Raw genomic sequence first — 22,711 nt, forward strand, 5'->3', positions numbered from 1 at the left:
CCTCCAGGTTGTCTTCCCAGCCCAGGGTTCGAACTTGCGTCTCCTGCATTGGCAGGCGGATTCTTTACCACAGAACCACCAGGGAAGGCCCTGTTCCACCCGAAAAAAAAAACACCCTAAAATATGTTTTATCTGTTTCTAAAAATGTAAATACTATTCTGAAAATATTGCAGAGTATAAAGAAGACTATATACATATAATACCTTTTAGGTTATATCTGTTGGTTAACCTGTTAACAAAAATTCAAGGGGATACTAATGTGGTTAGAAGCTTGAACAGTACAAAAATGATACAATTGAAAAATGAAACGTTTCCGACCAGTCCTTTTCCCCAAAGTCAGTCACTGTAACAATATCTGTGTGTCTTTTCGGATAAAATTTTATGCCTGTTTGAGCATATGTATGAATGCTTGTTTGTAAAACTGAAAATATATTTACACACACACACACATGTATATACAGGTGAACTTAACTGCATATCAAATTGATAACATAGTCATACTGGAAAAGTGCTTGAAATAATTTTTGAGTAGAGTACTCTTGACTAGTGGGGTATATTTATTTATTTATTTTAAAATTTATTTTAATTGGAGGCTAATTGCTTTACAGTATTGTGGTGGTTTTGTCATACATTGACATGAATCAGCTATGGGTGTACATGTTTTCCCCATCCTGAACCCCCCTCCCACCTTCCTCCCCATCCCGGCCCTCTGGGTCAAGACTAGTGGGATATATTTGAAGGATAAAAAGAATAGTAAAGAATGCTTGAACTTGATTAAATAGGTTTATTACTAGTAGTGATATTGATGCTATAATTCTGAAAATACTTTATATATACTATAGGATAGAACAAATTAGTTAATATAGTTTTGTTTTAAGAACTAGGGTTATAACTGAGAGAAAGGGGTTAAAAGCTTGAAATGTAAGGAAGAACCCTGTGATGATTTTTGAACTAGAGGTTTTAGTTTGAACTTATAACACATTCACTTGTGTGCACAAGTACACACACACACAATCAGTTCAGTTCAGTTGCTCAGTCGTGTCTGACTCTTTGCGACCCCATGAACCGCAGCTCCCCAGGCCTTCCTGTCCATCACCAACTCCCGGAGTCCACCCAAACCCATGAACACCAGGACCCAGGACATCCTTTAGGATGGACTGGTTGGACTTCCTTGCAGTCCAAGGGACTCTCAAGAGTCTTCTCCAACACCACAGTTCAAAAGCATCAATTCTTCCACACTCAGCTTTCTTCATAGTCCAACTCTCACATCCATACCTGACTACTGGAAAAACCATAGCCTTGACTAGATGGACCTTTGTTGGCAGAATAATGTCTCTGCTTTATAATATGCTGTCTAGGTTGGTCATAACTTTCCTTCCAAGGAGCAAGCGTCTTTTAATTTCATGGCTGCAATACATATATACATATTCCTATTTTCTACTGACAAAGGCCTAGAAATGATGATAATTAATACTCCTACCTCTTGGTTTCTAAATACCATTCCCCATTAAAACTAACCAGGACTCATTGAAATGTCTGATCCAGGTCTAAACTAGAGAAGTACAAGGTGATAAAATTGAAAAGTAAAATCCTCTCCACTCCTTGTTTTTTCCCAGAGGAGCCTGGGATATATTGTATGAGAAAGCTCAAGGGTATAAGCTTTATGCTCATATGCTCAAAAATCAAAGAATATGGTCAAAAATTAATGGGGACGTGCCAAAGAATACAGGTTAGTTTGAACTACAAAAATATCAACAACAAAATAGTAACCTGCTAGAGGAATGCTAACTAGTTGATACATAAAGATTGATATAATTCAGAAAAACTCATGCAACCATACAATAGTAATTCAGGCAAAAATTATTGATGGATATTAAAATCATTGTGTGAAAGAGTGTGGAGGAACAGGGTTTCACCCCATAAGTATCATAATACCACCCCATATAACGTACCTTTACGGTAGAGAGAGCTGATGGATACCATCTTAAGTGATCAAACCTAGGGTTGATCAACAGTAGTAAGATAAGCTGTGTTTTCTGGTGCTACTCATTGGGAACTGTATAATCACCTAATGTTATGTTTTTTATCAAAGATATTTAACCTGAATCTAATAATGAAGGAACAGACAAATCCAAATAGTGGGACAGTCTACAAAAGAGTGATTTGAAAGCAAGGATGACAAAATGTTAACAGTTGGTAACTCTGGGTGAGGGGTATATGGTTGGTCACTGTCTGTTCACTCAATTTCTTTGTAGGTTTGGATTTTTCAAATTAGAAAAGGAAAGGATCATATTTTAAAATCCTATTCTGCACATTGCTTTATTTCACTTAACAATTCTTCTTTTCACATTTTTTTCTCCCTTTATATATTCATCATTTTTCTCTTTCTATGAAAGGAAAGTCTCTTTTCAGAATGGGTAACTACTTCTGTATTATGCTACTGCAGTTACCTGGTGTTTATTAAATACTGCATTGTATTTTGAACTCAATACCACATGAAGTCCAAATTCCTAGCATATATACATTTATGTTTTAAAAAAGGTAACTGAAACTTTGAATTGTAAAAATGGCTTTAATGTGCTGGCTTATCTTTTTTCCTTATAAAAATCTTTTGTGTTGAATTTCTTATCTTGACAGCAGCTTGTTTGGGCCCTTTACTTTTATAATTTAACATGGAGAATGTTTTTGTGGTAATGATCTTCCTTACCATTTGAAAGCCTTTATTTTTCTTGAATTAATTTCCAGAAGTAGTATGTCTTTGTCCTATTTCTAAATATTAAAAAAAAATTCTTTTTGTGTTCTCATTTTTTCAGCCTTTAAACTATGTAACCCGTGCAAATTCCTAAAGCTTATCTATCACACAATTATCAAAAATGTTGCAGTTTATTCATGCTGCTCAGTCAGCAAGTCCATGAAATAAATGGGAAAACTGTGTTATTTGAGAACTGGTAAAACATTTTAGAAACTGCTGATTTAACCAACATTAACTTATTATTGACACTTTGTTGTTGGTATCTTGACTGACCAATAACTAAGTTTTCTGTAAATAATGAGAGCAGTATAAATAAAGTAGTGTTTGGGAATATAAAGAGAATATTAAGTATATTCTTTTCTATTTTGTGGAATTCAGGAAATGGCATGAAAATGTGTTCTTTTAAAAGCATTTAAATTAATTAATTTGGCCACACCACGTGGTATGCAGGATCTTAGTTCCCTGACTAGGGATCAAACCCGTGCCCTCTGCGGTGGAGAATTCCTTTAAAAAAGGATATCTGTAATATTTTCCGCCTGTTAATGGAAGATTATATTGTATAGCTGATCCTCATTATTTGCAGACTCTTTATTTGCAGATTTATCTACTTACTAAGATCTATCTGCAGCCCCCAAACCTGTGCCTGCAGTGCTTGCACAGTTTGTGTACTCGTGCAAAGTTGTGTAAGATGTGAGTGCCTAGATGCACTCTTTTCGTGCTGAGATCGAACCTGGTAGTGCTCTGTCTTGCCTCACCTCATACAGAGAGGCCCAGAGGATGGAAGGAGAGGGGGCTGTGTACTGTAGTGCAAGAGGCTCCTGGTTGGGGACCAGCTGGATGGGGTTTGAACCCAAACTCTGGCACCTATTGTTGGAGCAACCTCGAACAAATCACCGACCATTTCTGAACTTCATTGTCTCTTTTGTGAAACAAATAGAATCTACCAGGGGGGAATGTGTGTGTGTATTTCTTCTAGGAGCAGTGGTTCAGTATTCACTAGTTCAGAGTTTGTAGTGACTCTGTAGAACACATGAGAATAAATAGTGGAAATTAACTGTGTATCTTTGCTAAGTTATGTTGAGTAATTTTGTTCTTATCTGATATTCACTCTTATTCCTACCAAAATCTTATCTGGGTTCTGAGACGATCACCAGGAGTAGCATGTAATATAAAACAGTTAATAGTATCTAAACAGTCTAAAACTATCTTCTTTCTCTAGTGCTATTTTTTTTCCCAGACTGCTCTTTGGAAATTTGAATATTTATTAACCAAATATTTAATATACAGTTCTCCCATCTGTCATCCTCAGCTCCAAACACCCCTTTCTGTGGTTCTGCTTTGTGATGTTGTTCTGAGATTTTTGCAGATCACCGTTTCTGTCTTGCCAGGTGCTCGCTTTTAGTTTTCAGAAGTGTTGAACACTACAGGAGGAGGTGAGAGAGCGCCTGCATCTTTCTGCTTCCTGTGGCTCCCTGTCTGCTTTGCTGTTATTTTGACCATCATCCTAGGGAACTTCTCACCCCAGCAATAGCTGTCCCAGATTCAGTTTGTATTCAGTCTGTAAGACTCACAGAGCTAGTCTTATCATAAGCCTTACAAACACCAGCTCTGATTGGCTAGTCCTCTCTTCCTCAAAAGGTACCCTGGTCTCACAAGATCCCTCTTCCAAGTTCAGAGACTCAGCAGCAGCTGAGCACCACTCTTTCCTCAGGGATCTGAGTTTCAGCTCTGCAGAATCTTTTCCTCCAGGTTGCTGAGTTTGTGTCATTGCCGTCTCTTTCCTTGGCTCCTGTGATTCGTGAAGATAAAAACATAGTGATTTTTAAGTGATCATGACTGATTTTTGAAAACTTTACCCATTGAAATTATAGCTCCTTTAAATTAACATCTGAATGTTTGTTATTTCATTCTTGTTTTTATTAACATTTGTTTAGTTAAAATTTTGTCTAGAATTTTCATGCTTTTTGGTAGTAGATGCGATTGTTTCTTTTTAATGCCTTATTTGCATTATGTCTGTTTAAAGTATGGTTTTGCACACATCAATTTATTTCAGTTTTGAATTTCAGAATTCTCTCAAACCAGATCGTGATGAATGTTTTCAAGCAGTATGTAAGAGGCACTATGTTTTCTAATGTAAATTTTATTTATTCTTTATATTAAACCAAATGGTACTATCGCTGACTTAATCAGTATATCCAGGGCAATGGAATAATGAAATTTGTTGCTACAAAGAACTGTAGAGATTATCTAGTATTAATTATTTTTCCTTTCATGCCATTCTATTAACAAGTAAAAGATACATCTTTAAAATCTCTCCTGCCATGAGTAGAGGCATGCAAAAGAAGGATGACTTTTTACCTCTACTCACAATATCCTTGGTCTCCTAGCACTGCTTGTGTTTTATAGTGTTCCTTTTCAAGGACAGTTGCTCTGCTCTCTTTCTTCCCAAAGTGTTACATGAAAATGGTGAGAGAAGGACATTTCTCACTGACTTATTTCCTGACTTGGGGGAGGGTGAGTTCTGTGTATTATTTTTTCAACTGAAGTGTCTTTCTTGGGTAAACTTAGTGCCATGTTTCACCCAGTTAAGATAGACCTTCAGCTTTTTAACGTTTCTGAAACTGGGATAAGTCCCGATTCATTGTTCGATGCCTTAACGTTGTTCGCCAGGTGGCAGTTGTGATATATATATCATTGTGCATTCTGAATGCAGCTGTATCTCAGTATCATACAGTTGCAACCCGTTGATGTTTCAATCAATAAAACATTTAAGAATGTTGTGAAGAAAGAATGTGAGTCCTGGTTGTCATCTAAAAGCTTCTTTTAGCAGCTGTTACAAGATCAAGAGAATATCAGCATTATGATTTCAAAATAGGAGGTAGTGTTCAAAGAAAATTTTCTAGACAGTAGCAGAGGAATACTTTTTAAAGAAATGCTGTATCACCAAAGCTTTTCGTGACCAGAGGATAATATTGTGTGAAAACACAGATATTAGATAATTCTGAGTGAAAAAGTGACTCAGAAGAGTCAACTGTGAAGTGTTTTATTTTTCCTGTATTTACAAAGATAATATGCAATAGCAATTTTTCTCTAGATCTATCCAAAAGAGCTCTTAAAAAGGAATAATGTGAAAATTCTAAATGACAAACTTCTGTCATAGTTTATTAGCAGTTTTTCTTTCTTTGCAGAACATAAGATAATGGGCTTCCCTGGTAGCTCAGTCAGTAAAGAATCCGTGTGCGATGTGGGAGACCAGCTTTCGATCCCTGGGTGGGGAAGATCTCCTGGAGAAGGAAATGGCTGCTGCTGCTGCTAAGTCGCTTCAGTCGTATCCGACTCTGTGTGACCCCATAGACGGCAGCCCACCAGGCTCCCCCGTCCCTGGGATTCTCCAGGCAAGAACACTGGAGTGGGTTGCCATTTCCTTCTCCAATCCATATTCTTGCTTGGAAAATACATGAACAGAGGAGCCTGGTGGGCCACAGTCCCTGGGGTCACAGAGAATCTGACATGACTTGGTGACTACACCACCATTCTCTGAACCCTAAATATTAGGGTTACTTTGTTAGTAATTAGCATTAATTTCTACCTCTGTTTTTACCTAAGGAGGTAAAATGAAGCAGAGTATACTAGGAGAATTCCCACATAGAAGCTTATACCTAGTTTAATTGTTCTTCCATTGTCATCTCCAAGATTAGGTAATAGATCCCTAAGAAATATCCCGTAGACTGATGTTTTAGTACCTTATTGCCTCTATAAAAATAATACATGTCCATTAAAAAATGTAAACAGTGTGAAAACTACAGAGAAAGTCAAAGGCATGTGAAACTGCCATCCCCCAATGATGTCTTTCCAAGTATTTCTTATATAGCTATCCCTATGTAAAAGTGGATGTGTGGTTTTTGTAAAATTGCATACATTTCCTGTTTAGTAAGTTGCTTTTCTTCCATTCAGAAATATATTGTGGTTTTTGTTCTATCTTAAGAAATATTAATTGATTAGTCAGTTAATTTTAATGGTTGCATAATTCTCCATTATAGAAGCATACTGAATGATTTAAGTAGGTTTTTGTTAATGGACATTTAGGCTGATTAAGTTTTCTTTATTATAAACAGTGCTTTGGTGAATGTTTTCTGCATATATATATTTATTTTATAAAATTTTCTCCTTATAAATTATTAAAATGGAATTGGGCATTTATTTATTAAGACACTTATTACTAGCTTTTGAAAGTTTGCTGTTTTTTCTTATAAAATTATAGATTTGCTGAAGTGATGGTAACATGCATAATGTTGAAAATCTCCTTTAAAGACCTTTGTGTGTGTGCTCGGTCGTTTTGTCTGGCTCTGCAACTCCGTGAACTGTGGTCCACCAGACTCCTCTGTCCGTGTAATTTTTTAAAAAACCTAGTTAGTATTTTTGACTTCCCTGGTGGCTCAGACGGTAAAGCGTCTGCCTACAATGCGGGAGACCTGGGTTCAATCCCTGGGTCGGGAATGTCTCCTGGAGAAGAAAATGGCAACCCATTCCAGTATTCTTGCTTGGAGAATCCCATAGACGGAGAAGCCTGGCAGGCTACAGTCCATGGGGTTGCAAAGAGTTGGACACGACTGAGCGACTTCACTTCAGTTAGTATTTTATGATTTGATTCCTAACTTTAAAATAATGATCTTGACTTCTGCTACACATTTGGAAACCTTCCCTTTGTAATAAATGGAAGTGAGAAGTTATTCAGTTAAAGAAAGAAAATGGAAAAGTTAAAGTGCTAAAAACAATGAAAAATGATTAAACTGATGGAAATATAGGGAAACTAGGAAGGGTAATGATTAAGATAAAGAAAGAGTTTTGGAAACAGCCTGGATTTGAATCTCGATTCTGCCTCTTTCTTCTTCCTGGCCTTGTGGAAGCATTTTAATCTCTCTAAGTTTATCCTTCTTTAAAGCAGGAATGCTAATATATCATGGTATCATTTTGAGGATTAACAAATAATAGTAATAATTCCAGGTAACATTTTTGAATTCTTTTTACTATGAATGGCAGGCAGTGTATTAAATGTTTACATGTATTTTTTCCCTTGGCAAATATCTGTTATATTAATTCTCACAAACTTGTGAGTTGTAAGTACGTTTTATTGATGAGGAAGCTAAGTCTAAGAGAAGGATTTTGTAAGTTGCTTAACGTAGTTATTAAGTGGCAAAATCATAATTTGAACCCTAACAGTCTGATCCAGTAGAACCTGCAACTTGAAATTCTATCTGTATTAAGCACTTAGCATGTATCTGTTAATATTTATGTTTAGACTACCTTTAAAAAATAAGTATAACAGAGAATGAGAAGATAAGCCACTGACTGGGAGAAAGTGTTTGCAAATGACATATCTGATAAAGGACTGTAATTTAAAATATATTAAGAATTCTTGAAACTCAACAGTTTGAAAACCTGTGGTCTGATTAAAATATAGCCCAAAGATTTGGGCATCTCACCAAAGAAGATATTCAGATGGCCAATAAGCATATGAAAAGATGCTCAACATCGTCTGTCATTAGGGAGTTGTAAATTTAAAGAAGCGGATACCACTACACACGTATTAGAATGACAGAAACCTCCACCAGCACAACCAAATGCGGGCAAGGGTGAGGAGCAACAGTTTGGTGCAGTCACTCAAGTTGTGACCGACTCTCTGCTACCCCATGGACTGCAGCACGCCAGGCCTCTCTGTCCATCACCAGCTCCTGGAGTTTATTCTAACTCATGTCCATTGAGTCAGTGATGTCATCCAACCATCTCATCCTCTGTCATCCCCTTCTCCTCCCACCTTCAATCTTTCCCAGCATCAGGGTCTTTTCCAGTGAGTCAGTTTTTCGCATCAGGTGGCCAAAGTATTGGTGTTTCAGCTTCAGCATCAGTCCTTCCAAAGAATATTCAGGACTGATCCCTTTAGGATGGACTGGTTGGATATCCTTGCCATCCAAGGGACTGTCAAGAGTCTTCTCCAACACCACAGTTCAAAAGCATCAATTCTTAAGCTCTCAGCTTTCTTAATAGTCCAACTCTCACATCCATACATGACTACTAGACTATTGGAGCAACAGGAACTCTCAGTCATTGCTGTTTGGAATACAAAATAGTATAGCCACTTTGAGTTCACTTCAGTTGCTCAGTCGTGTCCGACTCTTTGAGACCCTGGACTGTAGTACACCAGGCCTCCCTGTTCATCACCAACTCGTGGAGTTTACTCAAACCCATGTCCATCCAGTCGGTAATGCCATCCAACCATCTCCTCTGTCATCCCCTTCTCCTTCTGCCCTTAATCTTTCCCAGCATCAGGGGCTTTTCCAATGAGTCAGCTCTTTGCATCAGGTGGCCAAAGTATTGGAGTTTCAGCCTCAGCATCAGTCCTTCCAGTGAATACTCAGGACTGAGTTCCTTTAGGATGGACTGGTTGGGTCTCCTTGCAGTCCAAGGGACTCTCAAGAGTCTTCTCCAACAGTATAGTAGAAAAGCATCAATTTTTTGGAGTTCAAAAAAAGTTGGACTTTATAGTCCAACTCTCACATCCATACATGACTACTGGAAAAACCATAGTTTTGACTAGATGGACCTTTGTTGGTAAAGTAATGTCTTTGTTTTCTAATATGCTGTCTAGGTTGGTCATAACTTTTCTTCCAAGGAGCAAGCATCTTTTAATTTCATGGCTGCAGTCACCATCTGCAGTTATTTTGGAGCCCAAAAAATGAAGTCTCACTGTTTCCACTGTTTCCCACTTTAGAAGACAGTTTGTCAGTATCTTGCAAAACTACACATACTTTTGAAGTGAAGTGAAGTTGCTCAGTCGTGTCCTACTCTTTGCAACCCTATGGACTGTAGCCTACCAGGCTCCTCAGTCCATGGGATTTTCCAGGCAAGAGTACTGGAGTGGGTTGCCATTTCCTTCTCCAGGGGTTCTTCCCGACCCAGGGATTGAGCCTGGGTCTCCCGCCTTGTAGGCAGACGCTTTACTGTCTGAGCTACCAGGGAAGGTGGTATACTATACACTTACTTTTACCGTATGATCCAGTAATTCTACTCCTTTGTACTTACTCAGAGAAGTTGAAAACTTAAATCCACACAAAAAGTTGCATGCAGATGTTTATAGCAGCTTTATTCATCATTGCTAAAACTTGGAAACAACCAAGATGCCTTCAGTTGGTGAATGAATAAACATGCCTACTACATCGGTGTATCCAACTATTATGTAGCACTAAAAAGAAATTAGGTATCAAACCATGGAAAGATGTGGAGGAATCGTAAATGCATGTTACTCAGTGAAAGAAGCCAATCTGAAAAGGCTACGTACTGTACGAAAAACAGAAAACGGTGGAGACAGTAAAGAGATCAGGGGAGGGGTTAGGAGAAAGAGTGGGCTGAATAGGCCGAGCATAGAGATCTTTAGGGCAGTGAAACTACTCTGTATGATACTAACATGGTAGATACATATCATGTATTTTCTCCAGACCCATAGAAGGCACACCAGGAGTTCGTCCTAATGTAAACAGTGCACTTCAGATAATGATGATGTGTCAATATAGATTCCTCAGCTTTTGCAAATGTACCACTCTGGTGCAGAATGTTGGTAGTGGGGAAGGCTGTGCATGAACAGGGAAGGGTTGTATATGGAAGCTCTTTGTACTTTCTGCTACATTATATCTACTTTTCTGTACATTATATCTACTACTGTGGGCAAGAATCTGTTAGAAGAAAGGGAGTAGCCATCATAGTCAACAAAAGAGTCATAATGCAGTACTTGGATGCAGTCTCAAAAATGACAGAATGATCTCTGTTCATTTCCAAGGCAAACCATTCAATATCACAGTAATCCAAGTCTGTGCCCCAACCAGCAATGCTGAAGAAGCTGAACGTTTCTGTGAAGACCTTCAAGACCTTCTAGAACTAACACTCCAAAAAAGATGTCCTTTTCATTATAGGGGACTGGAATGCAAAGTAGGAAGTCAAGAAATACCTGGAGTAACAGGCGCATTTGGCCTTGGAGTACAGAATGAGGCAGGGCAAAGGCTAAGAGAGTTTTGCCAAGAGAATGTACTGGTCATGGCAAACACCCTCTTCCAACAACACAAGAGAAGACTCTGCACGTGGACATCACCAGATGGTCGATACTGAAAGCAGATTGATTCTATTCTTTGCAGCAAAAGATGGAGAAGCTCTATACAGTCAACAAAAACAAGCCTAGGAGCTGACTGTGGCTCAGATCATGAACTCCTTATTGCCAAATTCAGACTTGAAGAAAGTAGGGAAAACCACTAGGCCATTCAGGTATGACCTAAATCAAATCCCTTACGATTATACAGTGGAAGTGAGAAGTGGATACAAGGGATTAGATCTGACAGAGTGCTTGAAGAACTGTGGACCAGAGGATAGTGACATTGTACAGGAGGCACGGATCAAGACCATCCCTAAGGAAAAGAAATGCAAAAAGGCAAAATGGTTGTCTGAGGAGGCCTTACAAGTAGCTGTGAATAGAAGAGAAGCGAAAGGCAAAGGAGAAAGGAAAGATATACCCATTTGAATGCAGAGTTCCAAAGAACAGCAAGCAAAGATAAGAAAGCCTTCCTCAGCAATCAATGCAAAGAAATAGAGGAAGACAATAGAATGGGATAGAAATCTCTACAGGAAAATTAGAGATACCAAGGGAACATTTCATGCAAAGATGGGCACAGTAAAGGGCAGAAATGGTATGGACCTAACAAGCAGAAAATATTAAGAAGAGGTGGCAAGAATACACAGAAGAACTGTACAAAAAAGATCTTCACGACCCAGATAATCACGATGGTGTGATCACTCACCTAGAGCCAGACATCCTGGAATGCGAAGTCAAGTGGGCCTTAGGAAGCGTCACTTCGAGCAAAGCTAGTAGAAGTGATGGAATTCCAGTTGAGCTATTTCAAATCCTAAAAGATGATGCTGTGAAAGTGCTGCACTCAATATGCCAGCAAATTTGGAAAACTCAGCAATGGCCACAGGACTGGAAAAGGTCAGTTTTCATTCCAATCCCAAAGAAAAGCAATGCCAAAGAATGCTCAAACTACCACACAGTTGCACTCATCTCACACGCTAGTAAAGTAATGCTCAAAATTCTCCAAGCCAGGCTTCAACAGTATATGAACCGTGAACTTCCAGATGTTCAAGCTGGTTTTAGAAAAGGCAGAGGAACTGGAGATCAAATTGCCAACGTCCGTTGGATCATCAAAAAAGCAGGAGAGTTCCAGGAAAACATCTATTTCTGCTTTATTGACTATGCCAAAACCTTTGACTGTGGATCACAATAAACTGTGGAAAATTCTTGAAGAGATGGAAATACCAGACCACCTGACCTGCCTCTTTAGAAATCTGTATGTAGGTCAGGAAGCAACAGTTAGAAATCGACATGGAGCAACAGACTTGTTCCAAATAGGGCAAGTAGTACATCAAGGCTGTTTATTGTCACCCTGCTTATTTAACTTGTATGCAGAGTACATAATGAGAACCGCTGGGCTGGATGAAGCACAGGCTGGAATCAAGATTGCTGGGAGAAATAACAATAACCCCAGATATGCAGATGACAACACCCTTATGGCAGAAAGTGAAGAAGAACTAAAGAGCCTCTTGATGAAAGTGAAAGAGGAGAGTGAAAAAGTTGGTTTTAAAACTCAACCTTCAGAAAACTAAGATCATGGCATCTGGTCCCATCACTTCATGGCAATAGATGGGGGAACAGTGGAAACAGTGAGAGACTTTATTTCCTTGGGCTCCAAAATCGCTGCAGATGATGACTTCAGCCATGAAATGAAAAGATTCTTGCTCCTTGGAAGGAAAGTTATGACCAACCTAGACAGCATATTAAAAACAGAGGCATTACTTTGCCAACCAAGGTCCGTCTAGTCAAGGCTATGGTTTCTCCAGGAGTCATGTATGGATGTGAGAGTTGGACTGTGAAGAATGCTGAGAGCCGAAGAATTGGTGCTTTTGAACTGTGGAGTTGGAGAAGACTCTTGAGAGTCCCTTGGACTGCAAGGAGATCCAACCAGTCTGTCCTAAAGGAAATCAGTCCTGAATATTCATTGGAAGGACTGATGCTGAAACTGAAGCTCCAGTACTTTGGCCACCTGCTGTGAAGAACTGAGTCATTTGAAAAGACCTTGATGTTGGGGAAGATTGAGAGCAGGAGAAGGGGATGACAGAGAATGATATGGTTGGATGGCATCACCGACTCAATGGACATGAGTTTGAGTGAACTCCAGGAGCTGGTGATGGACAGGGAGGCTTGCCATGCTGTAGTCCATGGGGTCACAATGAGTCAGACATGAATGAGTGACTGAACTGAACTGCACTGTACTTCCTGCTTAGATTTGCTGTGAACTGAAAACAAAAAATAAAGTTGATTAAAAAATTATTATATTTATAAAGCAAGTATGCATTGTAATCGTGGACATAATGATACTTTTGTTTTTAGGCTCAGAATAAAGAGACCAATGTTTTAGCTGCTGCAAAGGTGATTGACACCAAATCTGAAGAAGAACTTGAAGACTACATGGTTGAAATTGACATATTAGCATCTTGTGATCACCCTAATATAGTCAAGCTTCTAGATGCCTTCTATTATGAGAATAATCTTTGGGTAAGTATTTTTGGTTAATCTGTAGGAATAGCCAAAATAAGTAATTGTCCTAAAGAGATTTATAAGTTGTGTAGACCTTTTTTTTGACTACCTCTTCTGTTCAGTTACTTATGCTACTTGAACAAGAATTGACCCATTGATGAGAGGGTGATTAACAACACAGCAACATATCCTTAGCTTCAGCAGGTGTTTAGATGTGTATTTCAGAATACTATATTTCATGTTTGACATCGGACCGAAATGTAGAAACTTGGTGAAGAATTTTAAATTTCCTAAATAATGAAATTAGAGTCCTTTTTTGTTTTGAATTAATATTTTTTTCCCAGTTGGAACTTCTTTCTTTCTTTCAATTCTTTTTTTTTTCTCCCCAGGTCTTTAATTTATTTATTTGTTTTTTAATGTTAGTTTGAAGTGTCTTATATTTTCTTAATTTAAATTTAAGTATTAAAATTTTTTTTTTTAACATTTCTTTTGTTTTGGCCAGGTCTGTATGTAAAATTTTTATTCATTTTTAGAAAATGTTAGGCATAAATATATAAATAAAATGTTAATATTTATAATAAGCACTCAGTCACTTGCTCTGCACCAATACTAATTTAATCAAGAGGACTTTTTTCAGTGGAGTTTTAGTTTGTCTTCTTGAAGAAATAAGCAAAGTATTACAAAAGAAGAGTAGATAGTATAAGCTATACCTGGTTGCGAATCAAAAGAGCTTTCCTTTTTTATTTTGGTGATGCTAGGCAGGAGCTTGAATAAATCAGTTAATCTTTATTAGTCTGTTTACTCCACTACAGGATAATAATGATCTGTCTCCCAAATTATTTTTCATATCATATAATGAATTTGAAAAACAACTTATTGTAAAAAATAAGCTCCTGTAAAAAATAAAGTGGTGTTCTATAGAGGAGAAAAAACTATGAATCTATACAATTTGTTAAGCTATGTAATTAACAGAAACAGCTAGACAACTGTGAGGGACAGTGGGAGGGAGAGAGAGACATGAGTTAATTGAAGAATCATAAAAATACAAAATGGAAGCGGTGACGAGGATTAGGAAGGAAAAATGCATGGTGGTGTGTACCAGGGAGGTTTGGGAAGGCATCCAGTGGGAAGTGATAAGTGAGCTAGTATCTGAAGCTCTTGTGTATGTTTTCCCCAAGTTTTTAGAAAAACTAAAAGCAACCTTTCAGGATGTATTCCTGTTAGTAAAGTTAAAAAATATACTTGTTCATTTAACCCACAATAATTACCTTAAAAAAGGAGATTATAAAGTCTTTGAGTGGTAAGGAAATGGATGTATAATATGGCCCTTAATAAAAATTCTGTACCTGGTAATTTTAGAGAGCCTGGGGCACTACAGGTGGCGGTGAACAGAGGTGCGCATACTTCCACAGTGTGCTCCCTTTGTGCTTTCTCACATGGATAGCAAGACTTGTAACTCTGTTTACAAAGACAGCCGTTATGGTTGTTAGCATAGTATTGTTTATGTAACTTAGGTTATTTGATAGCTATTTATCTATCTTTTTTGCTAGCTCGAAGGAAAAATACTCAGAGTCAGTGTTGTGTTAGACGTGTGCTTTTTTATTTGCCTGCAGATCCTCATTGAATTCTGTGCTGGTGGAGCAGTGGATGCTGTGATGCTTGGTAAATGCCTTTTTGTTCCTTACATATATATCTTAAATGATACTTTAAAAAAAGTCAGTGGATTTCAAACATTTATACATGTATATTTATCTTATTGTCAAGTAACATTCAGTAAGTTAAATTAGCCTAATTATTTTTGTATTCTTCAGTTCAGTCGCTCAGTCGTGTCCGACTCTTTGCGACCCCATGAATCGAAGCACGCCAGGCATCCCTGTCCATCACCATCTCCCGGAGTTCACTCACACTCACGTCCATCGAGTCTGTGATGCTATCCAGACATCTCATCCTCTGTCGTCTCCTTTTCCTCCTGCCCCCAATCCCTCCCAGCATCAGAGTGTTTTCCAATGAGTCAACCCTTCGCATGAGGTGGCCAAAGTACTGGAGTTTCAGTTTTAGCATCATTCCTTCCAAAGAAATCCCAGGGCTGATCTCCTTCAGAATGGACTGGTTGGGTCTCCTTGCAGTCCAGGGGACTCTCAAGAGTCTTCTCCAACACCACAGTTCAAAAGCATCAATACTTCGGTGCTCAGCCTTCTTCACAGTCCAACTTTCACATCCATACATGACCCCTGGAAAACCCATAGCCTTGACTAGACCATAATAAAATTTTAAAATTAAATGTTGCTTCCTGACCTGCATATAGGTTTCTCAAGTGGCAGGTCAGGTGGTCTGATATTTCCGTCTCTTTCAGAATTTTCCACAGTTTATTGTGATCCACACAGTCAAAGGCTTTGGCATAGTCAATAAAGCAGAAATAGATGTTTTCCTGGAACTCTCTTGCCTTTTCCATGATCCAGCGGATGTTGGCAATTTGATCTCTGGTTCCTCTGGCTTTTCTAAAACCAGCTTGAACACCTGGAAGTTCATGGTTCATATACTGTTAAAGCCTGGCTTGGAGAATTTTGAGCATTACTTTACTAGCATGTGAGATGAGTGCAATTGTGCGGTAGTTTGAACATTCTTTGGCATTGCCTTTCTTTGGAATTGGAATGAAAACTGACCTTTTCCAGTCCTGTGGCCACTGCTGAGTTTTCCAAATTTGCTGGCATATTGAGTGCAGCACTTTCACAGCATCATCTTTCAGGATTGGAAATAGCTCCACTGGAATTCCATCGCCTCCACTAGCTTTGTTCATAGTGATACTTTCTAAGGCCCCCTTGACTTCACATTCCAGGATGACCTGCCTCTTGAGAAACCTATATGCAGGTCAGGAAGCAACAGTTAGAACTGGACATGGAACAACAGACTGGTTCCAAATAGGAAAAGGAATACGTCAGGGCTGTATATTGTCACCCAGCTTGTTTAACTTATATGAAGAGTACATCACGAGAAATGCTGGGCTGGAAGAAGCATAAGCTGGAATCAAGATTTCTGGGAGAAATATCAATAACCTCAGATGTGCAGATGACACCACCCTCATGGCAGAAAGTGAAGAGCAACTAAAGAGCCTCTTGATGAAAGTGAAAGAGGAGAGTGAAAAAGTTGTCATAAAGCTCAACATTCAGAAAACTAAGATCATGGCATCTGGTCCCATCACTTCAAGGCAAAGAGATGGAAAAACAATGGAAACAGTGTCAGACTTTATTTTCTGGGGCTCCAAAATCACTGCAGATGGTGATTGCAGCCATGAAATTAAAAGATTCTTGCTCCTTGGAAGGACAGTTATGACCAACCTAGATAGCATATTCAAAAGCAGAGACATTACTTTGCCAACAAAGGTCTGTCTAGTCAAGGCTATGATTTTTCCAGTAGTCATGTATGGATGTGAAAGTTGAACTGTGAAGAAAGCTGAGTGCCGAAGAATCAATGCTTTCGAACTGTGGTGTTGGAGAAGACTCTTGAGAGTCCCTTGGACTGCAAGGAGATCCAACCAGTCCATCCTAAAGGAGATCAGTCCTTGGTGTTCATTGGAAGGACTGATGCTGAAGCTGAAACTCCAATACTTTGGCTGCCTCATGTGAAGAGTTGACTCATTGGAAAAGACTCTGATGCTGGGAGGGATTGCGGGCAGGAGGAGAAGGGGATGACAGAGGATGAGATGGCTGGATGGCATCACCAACTCGATGGACATGAGTTTGAGTAAACTCTGGGAGTTGGTGATGGACAGGGAGGCCTGGCGTGCTGCAATTCATAGGGTGGTAAAGAGTCCAACACGGGTGAGCAACTGAACTGAATTGAACTGATAATATGTGAAGACAGTAATATTTGTTACACTTTTTAAAAAAACATTTCATTGTATATAATCTTCAACAGTGACAATAAAGGTATTAAAGGTATATAGCCTGCTGATACACTTTCATGGTACAAAAATGCTTATTTGTTTACTTTTTCATTGCAGAGCTTGAGAGACCATTAACTGAGTCCCAAATACAAGTAGTTTGTAAGCAGACTTTAGAAGCTTTGAACTACTTACATGATAATAAAATCATCCACAGAGATCTAAAGGCTGGCAACATTCTTTTTACTTTAGATGGAGATATTAAGTTGGGTAAGTTTATTCTTTTAAATAAAACGTTTGACTTTATGCTTTGAGATTTCTTCCTGTATGTCTGTTACTTAATATTGTTCTGTTATGACTCAAATATTAATATGTGAAACAGAGAATTACGTTAAAATATGTAAAACATGGAGAATTACTTCATGTTAATTTTTTAAATTGAGGCTTCCCAGGTGGTGCAGTGGAAAGAATCCGCCTGCCAAACAGGAGATGTGGGTTCGATCCCTGGGTTGGGAAGATCCCCTGGAGAAGGAAATGGCAACCCACTCCAATATTCTTGCCTGGGAAGTCCCATGGACAGAAGGGCCTGGTGGGCTGCATTCCATGGGGTTGCAAAGAATCAGGTACGACTTAGTGATTAAACAGCAGTAGCAGTTTTTAAAATACTTCCTTGGCGGGAATTCCCTTGCAGTCCAGTGGTTAAGATTTGGTGCTTTCACTGCCAGTGGCCTGGAAACTAAGATCCTGCAAGACCTCCTGGCCTGAACTAAGATCCTCCTGGCCTCATGCGGTGAGGCCAAAAAAAAAAAAACTTGGGTAAATAATTATTCATTAACTCCCAGAATTTCTAAGTATAGGCACCTGATATAAAGACTCTTTAAACAATAAGAAAGGATGGATTGTTATTTTTAAAAAGACACACTTTTAAAAGACTGCCTAATAATTTTTCCCTTAAATTGTTATATGTAGAATTAATATTTATAAATATAATACATTTAGAAAATGACACATTATATAAAACCACTTAGTTTTGTCTTCATTTCCAGAACTCATCAGGTTGTTTTCTTTTTCCCTCTTTAGTTTTATATTCTATTTTGTAGATATGGTATCTTGGCTAAACTCACAAAGTAACTAAGTGTAAAAAAGATGCTAAATTAAGTATAAGGTTGAAAATAGTTTTTTTTTTTGCACTGAGGGAATAAATGATAATTTCATAAGGAGGAATAGATATAAACTTTAGATGGGAAATTAATGAATTTCATATATACACATACAGATGGAAGATACAGTCCTTTTTAAGTATCCCCAAGATATGAATTATAAAAAAACTCTGGTGATGAAGCCTAAATTTGAGTATTTTGGACAGATATTAAAAGGACAAAATATATCCAAAGGCCATGCTGATACCAGTGATCATAGTTCACTTTACTTTGTCATGACCTCTAAGCATGTATACTTTGATATACTACTAAATTTTAAATATTTTTGTGAGAAATAAATACAGGAAACCACGTTAAGAGTTGTGTAGCTTATTGACTTGTAGCTCTGTACACAATAGCTTTGTAATCACCACTTAGATAAAGAAATAGAAATATGTCAGGCACCGGCCACCCACTCCAGTACTCTTGCCTGGAAAATCCCATGGATGGAAGAGCCTGGTGGGCTGCAGTCCATGGGGTCACTAAGAGTCGGACATGACTGAGCGACTTCACTTTCACTTTTCACTTTGATGCATTGGAGAAGGAAATGGCAACCCACTCCAGTATTCTTGCCTGGAGAATCCCAGGGATGGGGGAGCCTGGTGGGCTGCCGTCTATGGGGTCGCACAGAGTCGGACACGACTGACGCGACTTAGCAGCAGCAGCAGCAGCAGCAGGCACCTTAGGAGCTGCGTCACGTGCCTCATCTCAAGTCACTGTCCTTCTCTTCTCCACAGGTACCCTGTATACTAACCTTTATGGTAATCACTTCCCTGTGTTTCTTCATGGCCCTATCACCCAGTGTTCATCTCTTGACTTTAGAGTTTAGACTTGTCCATGTTTAAAGCCTGCTTTTTCTTTTAAGTCTCTCTTAATGTATGGCTCATGCCCCCCATCCCCCTCCCCACCACTCCTTTCTTCTCTTTATGTTTTATCTGTGGCATGCATGTTCAGGGCATGCTTCCTCAAAGAAAGAAAGAAGAGCTCCGTATTACCATGGTTGTGACCCTCCAAAGGCCCACTGATAGTACATGAACAGATATACAGTATATCTGTGACATTAAAATTTCATGAGAGAGAGGACTGGGGAAAAATGTCTGCAAAGGCTCTTTAGGAGAGGTTAAAAAAGGAGTTGAGAAACACTCGTCTGTGCGACCTGAGCTGTTGGACCTGTAGTTTTTCTTATCTTGCGTTTTACTGGCTGCATACTCCTGATGACGTCAGTAAGTTCCTCTCTGTATTTCCCTTAATTTGCAGAGAAATCCAAAGACTTTTTGGCAAGAGTCTGCGTGGTTTTGTATTCTTCCATTTATTAGGACATGGTATTTTAAGACCACAGCCTGAGTGTCAAGTATACTTATAGTTTCTGGACTGGCCTTCCTTCTAGGCCTTTCCAAAAAACAGAGCAAGGCTCTTCTGAATTCCTACATATGTCCTATTCAAATTCATGTGTTAATTTTCTGCCTTTTTAAGGCTGACTAGTATTCTGTTACCAGCATATGTATACGCCATGTCTGACTTACTCATTCATCCATTGGTGGACACTTTGGTTGCTTCCACCTTTGGGCTTCTGTGAATAATGCTGTTACGAACATGGGTGTATAATATCTGTTTTGAGTTCCTGCCTTCATTTCTTTTGGGCAGATACCCAGGTTGTATGGTAATTCTATGTTTAATTTTTTGAAGAACCATCGTACCATTTTCCACAGTGGTTGCACAAATTTACATTTCCATAGCAATGTGCAGGGGTTCCAATTTTTCTACCTCCTTACCTGCACTTGTAATTTTCTGTGTTTTTGATGACAACCATCCTAATGGGGGTGAAGTGATAGTGGGTGTGAATTGGTTGTGTTTATTTGCTCTTGCATTCCTCTTAGTTTAGTCTTTGTTTCTAAAGTGATTTTTTATTCTGATTTCTCTTGTGTTCTGTCACCTCATTCATGAGTTTTAAAATGCTGGTATATGTTACTTTTTTATGTCTTATATTTTAAAGTCTTGTAGCTTGTTTTGAAATAGTATAATTTTGATCTATTTTTGGTACATGTTTTCTGTAAGTGTTCTAAAATCTTTATTTGAATACAGCAATATACTTTTGTATAAAATAATACATGGCATTAAAAATAACTATATTTTTGAAGATTTAGGATGCTGAAATAGTTTTGCATTGGTTGACATTTAAAATAATTGCATTTTATTTCATTAATTCATGCATACAGAATGTCTTCCATTTCTGTGACATTGTATTAAGTATACACAGATATTATAGAACCGTAGTATCCTCAGGAGCCATATATACATTACAGTAACCAAATTTTTATTATCAGATCACATTCTTGCAAATGGAAATAAATATGTAAATGCTATTTTAACAGACCAACATATATCTGCCACATTATTGTAAGTAGAACTGTGAAGTACTTAATAATGACCTTAATTTTCCCCCTTGCACAAGAATGAAGGTGGCTTCTTGTCCCTCCTTAGTTTATCGCCTGCTCTTAAGAGTACTTAGGGAGGTATGACTGTTGGCAGTGGACATTTGTGGTTTAGGTCTGGTTTTGGACCTCCTTGCCCAGTCATGTGTTGAGGGAAAAAAAGTTTAAAAGACTGTTAATGGGTTCTCAAAAAACACTGAAATGGAGTAAATACTGAGTTGACTGTGTGCTTAATCGCTCAGCTGTGTGCAACTCTTTGTGACCCCCATGAACTGTAGCCTGCTCCTCTGTCCATGGGGATTCTCCAGGCAAGAATACTAGAGTGGGTTGCCATGCCCTCCTCCAGGGGAATCTTCCCAACCCAGGGATCAAACCAGGTCTCCTGCATTGCAGGCCGATTCTTTACTGTCTGAGTCACCAGGGAAGCCCAAGAATACTGGAGTGGGTAGCCTATCCCTTCTCCAGGGGATCTTCCTGACTGAGAACTCTAACTGGGGTCTCCAGCATTGCAGGCAGATTCTTTACCATCTGAGCTACCAGGGAAGCCCTCATAACACCACATTAGCAAGTGTAACATCATTCTGTAGGCAGTAGGCAGCTACCAAGGTGTTTTAAGCAGAGCTACCTGGTCAAAAAAAGAAAAGAAAAAACTATATAATAGATACAAATAATTAGAATACAGGGCAGGATTTCATGAGTTTTAAAAGTTCTACTGCCAAAGCATCACAGAGGTTAAAATTGCATATATTATCAGTGATAGTAGCTGCCATTTATTGTGTGTATTCTGCAGACCTTGGGGCATGAATACAGATACTAGATCTTTGGTATTTATTCAGTTTTGAGAATTGTGGCATGTCAGATGAAATTTTAGGAGTGAAATGTATATGGCATGAGGTAATTTATGCAGCAATAGCAATTTTGTGTTGCTGTTAGTGATTGAGCTCTAAGCTGAAAAGGAGTAAACAACTGATAAAGTTATGTTGCTGTGCCCTATGATTTAAATCAGGAAGCATCGTTCCTGAGTTCTTTCTTATGATGTAATATTATGAGGAAATTAGTAAGACATACGCTGCCATTTGGGCTTCCCCGGTGGCTCAGCACTGAAGAATCTGCCTGCGATGCAGAAGACGCAGGAGAGGCGGGTTCAGTGCATGGCTGGGAAGATCCCCTGGAGGAAGGCATGGCAACCCATGCCAGTATTCCTGCCTGGAGACTCCCATGGACAGAGGAGCCTGGCAGTCTACACTCCATGGGGTCCCAAAGAGTCGGACACAATTGAGCACGCAGGCATGCTGTCATTTAAGGCTTCTTTGGTATAATTTCTGTCTTTCACACTATAGAAAAACTGTCCTTCAATTTAATTGTAACATGTAGCACTACTTGACATTTATTTTGAAGTGGATAGATTGGTCTGTTTTAAAAGTACTATTTTTTTTGTCAGTTCTGGAGAATTTGTGATCTGAAGATGTGTGAAGATGGTGGTGTTAAGTGTATTAATGATGGAATCTTTTCTGTGGCAGTTTTTTTGTGGGGAGGGTGGGGATATGGTAGAAATAGCGTGGTCAAAATTAGGGCAATAGGGAAGTTACTTCTCTTTCCATTTTGTGTGCTGTGCTTAGTCACTCAGTTGTGTCCGACTCTTTGCAACCCCATGGGCTATGTAGCCTGTCGGGCTCCTCTGTCCATGGGGATTCTCCAGGCAAGAGTACTGGAGTGGGTTGCCACTCCAGTTCTATTTTGCTTACTCTTAACAGTGATCTTATTAAAGACTTGATATGCTTTTCCCTTAAGTTGAATATAGCAAACTTTGGTTAA

The 22,711-nt window shown here is 38.8% G+C and overlaps 1 protein-coding gene across 2 annotated transcripts in view; it reads left to right on the plus strand.

Moving 5' to 3' along the window:
- SLK (STE20 like kinase) overlaps positions 1–22,711 on the plus strand; it is a 58,395-nt gene that overhangs the window by 9,574 nt on the left and 26,110 nt on the right. For both annotated transcript variants that reach the window (XM_069567039.1, XM_069567040.1), the window contains exons 2-4: positions 13,239–13,403; positions 14,999–15,047; positions 17,386–17,535. In XM_069567039.1, coding sequence (XP_069423140.1) covers positions 13,239–13,403; positions 14,999–15,047; positions 17,386–17,535 — 364 coding nt within the window. The remainder of the gene's footprint in view (positions 1–13,238; positions 13,404–14,998; positions 15,048–17,385; positions 17,536–22,711) is intronic.

Source organism: Ovis canadensis, chromosome 22 (genome assembly GCF_042477335.2).
Source record: "Ovis canadensis isolate MfBH-ARS-UI-01 breed Bighorn chromosome 22, ARS-UI_OviCan_v2, whole genome shotgun sequence".
Classification (NCBI taxonomy): domain Eukaryota; kingdom Metazoa; phylum Chordata; class Mammalia; order Artiodactyla; family Bovidae; genus Ovis; species Ovis canadensis.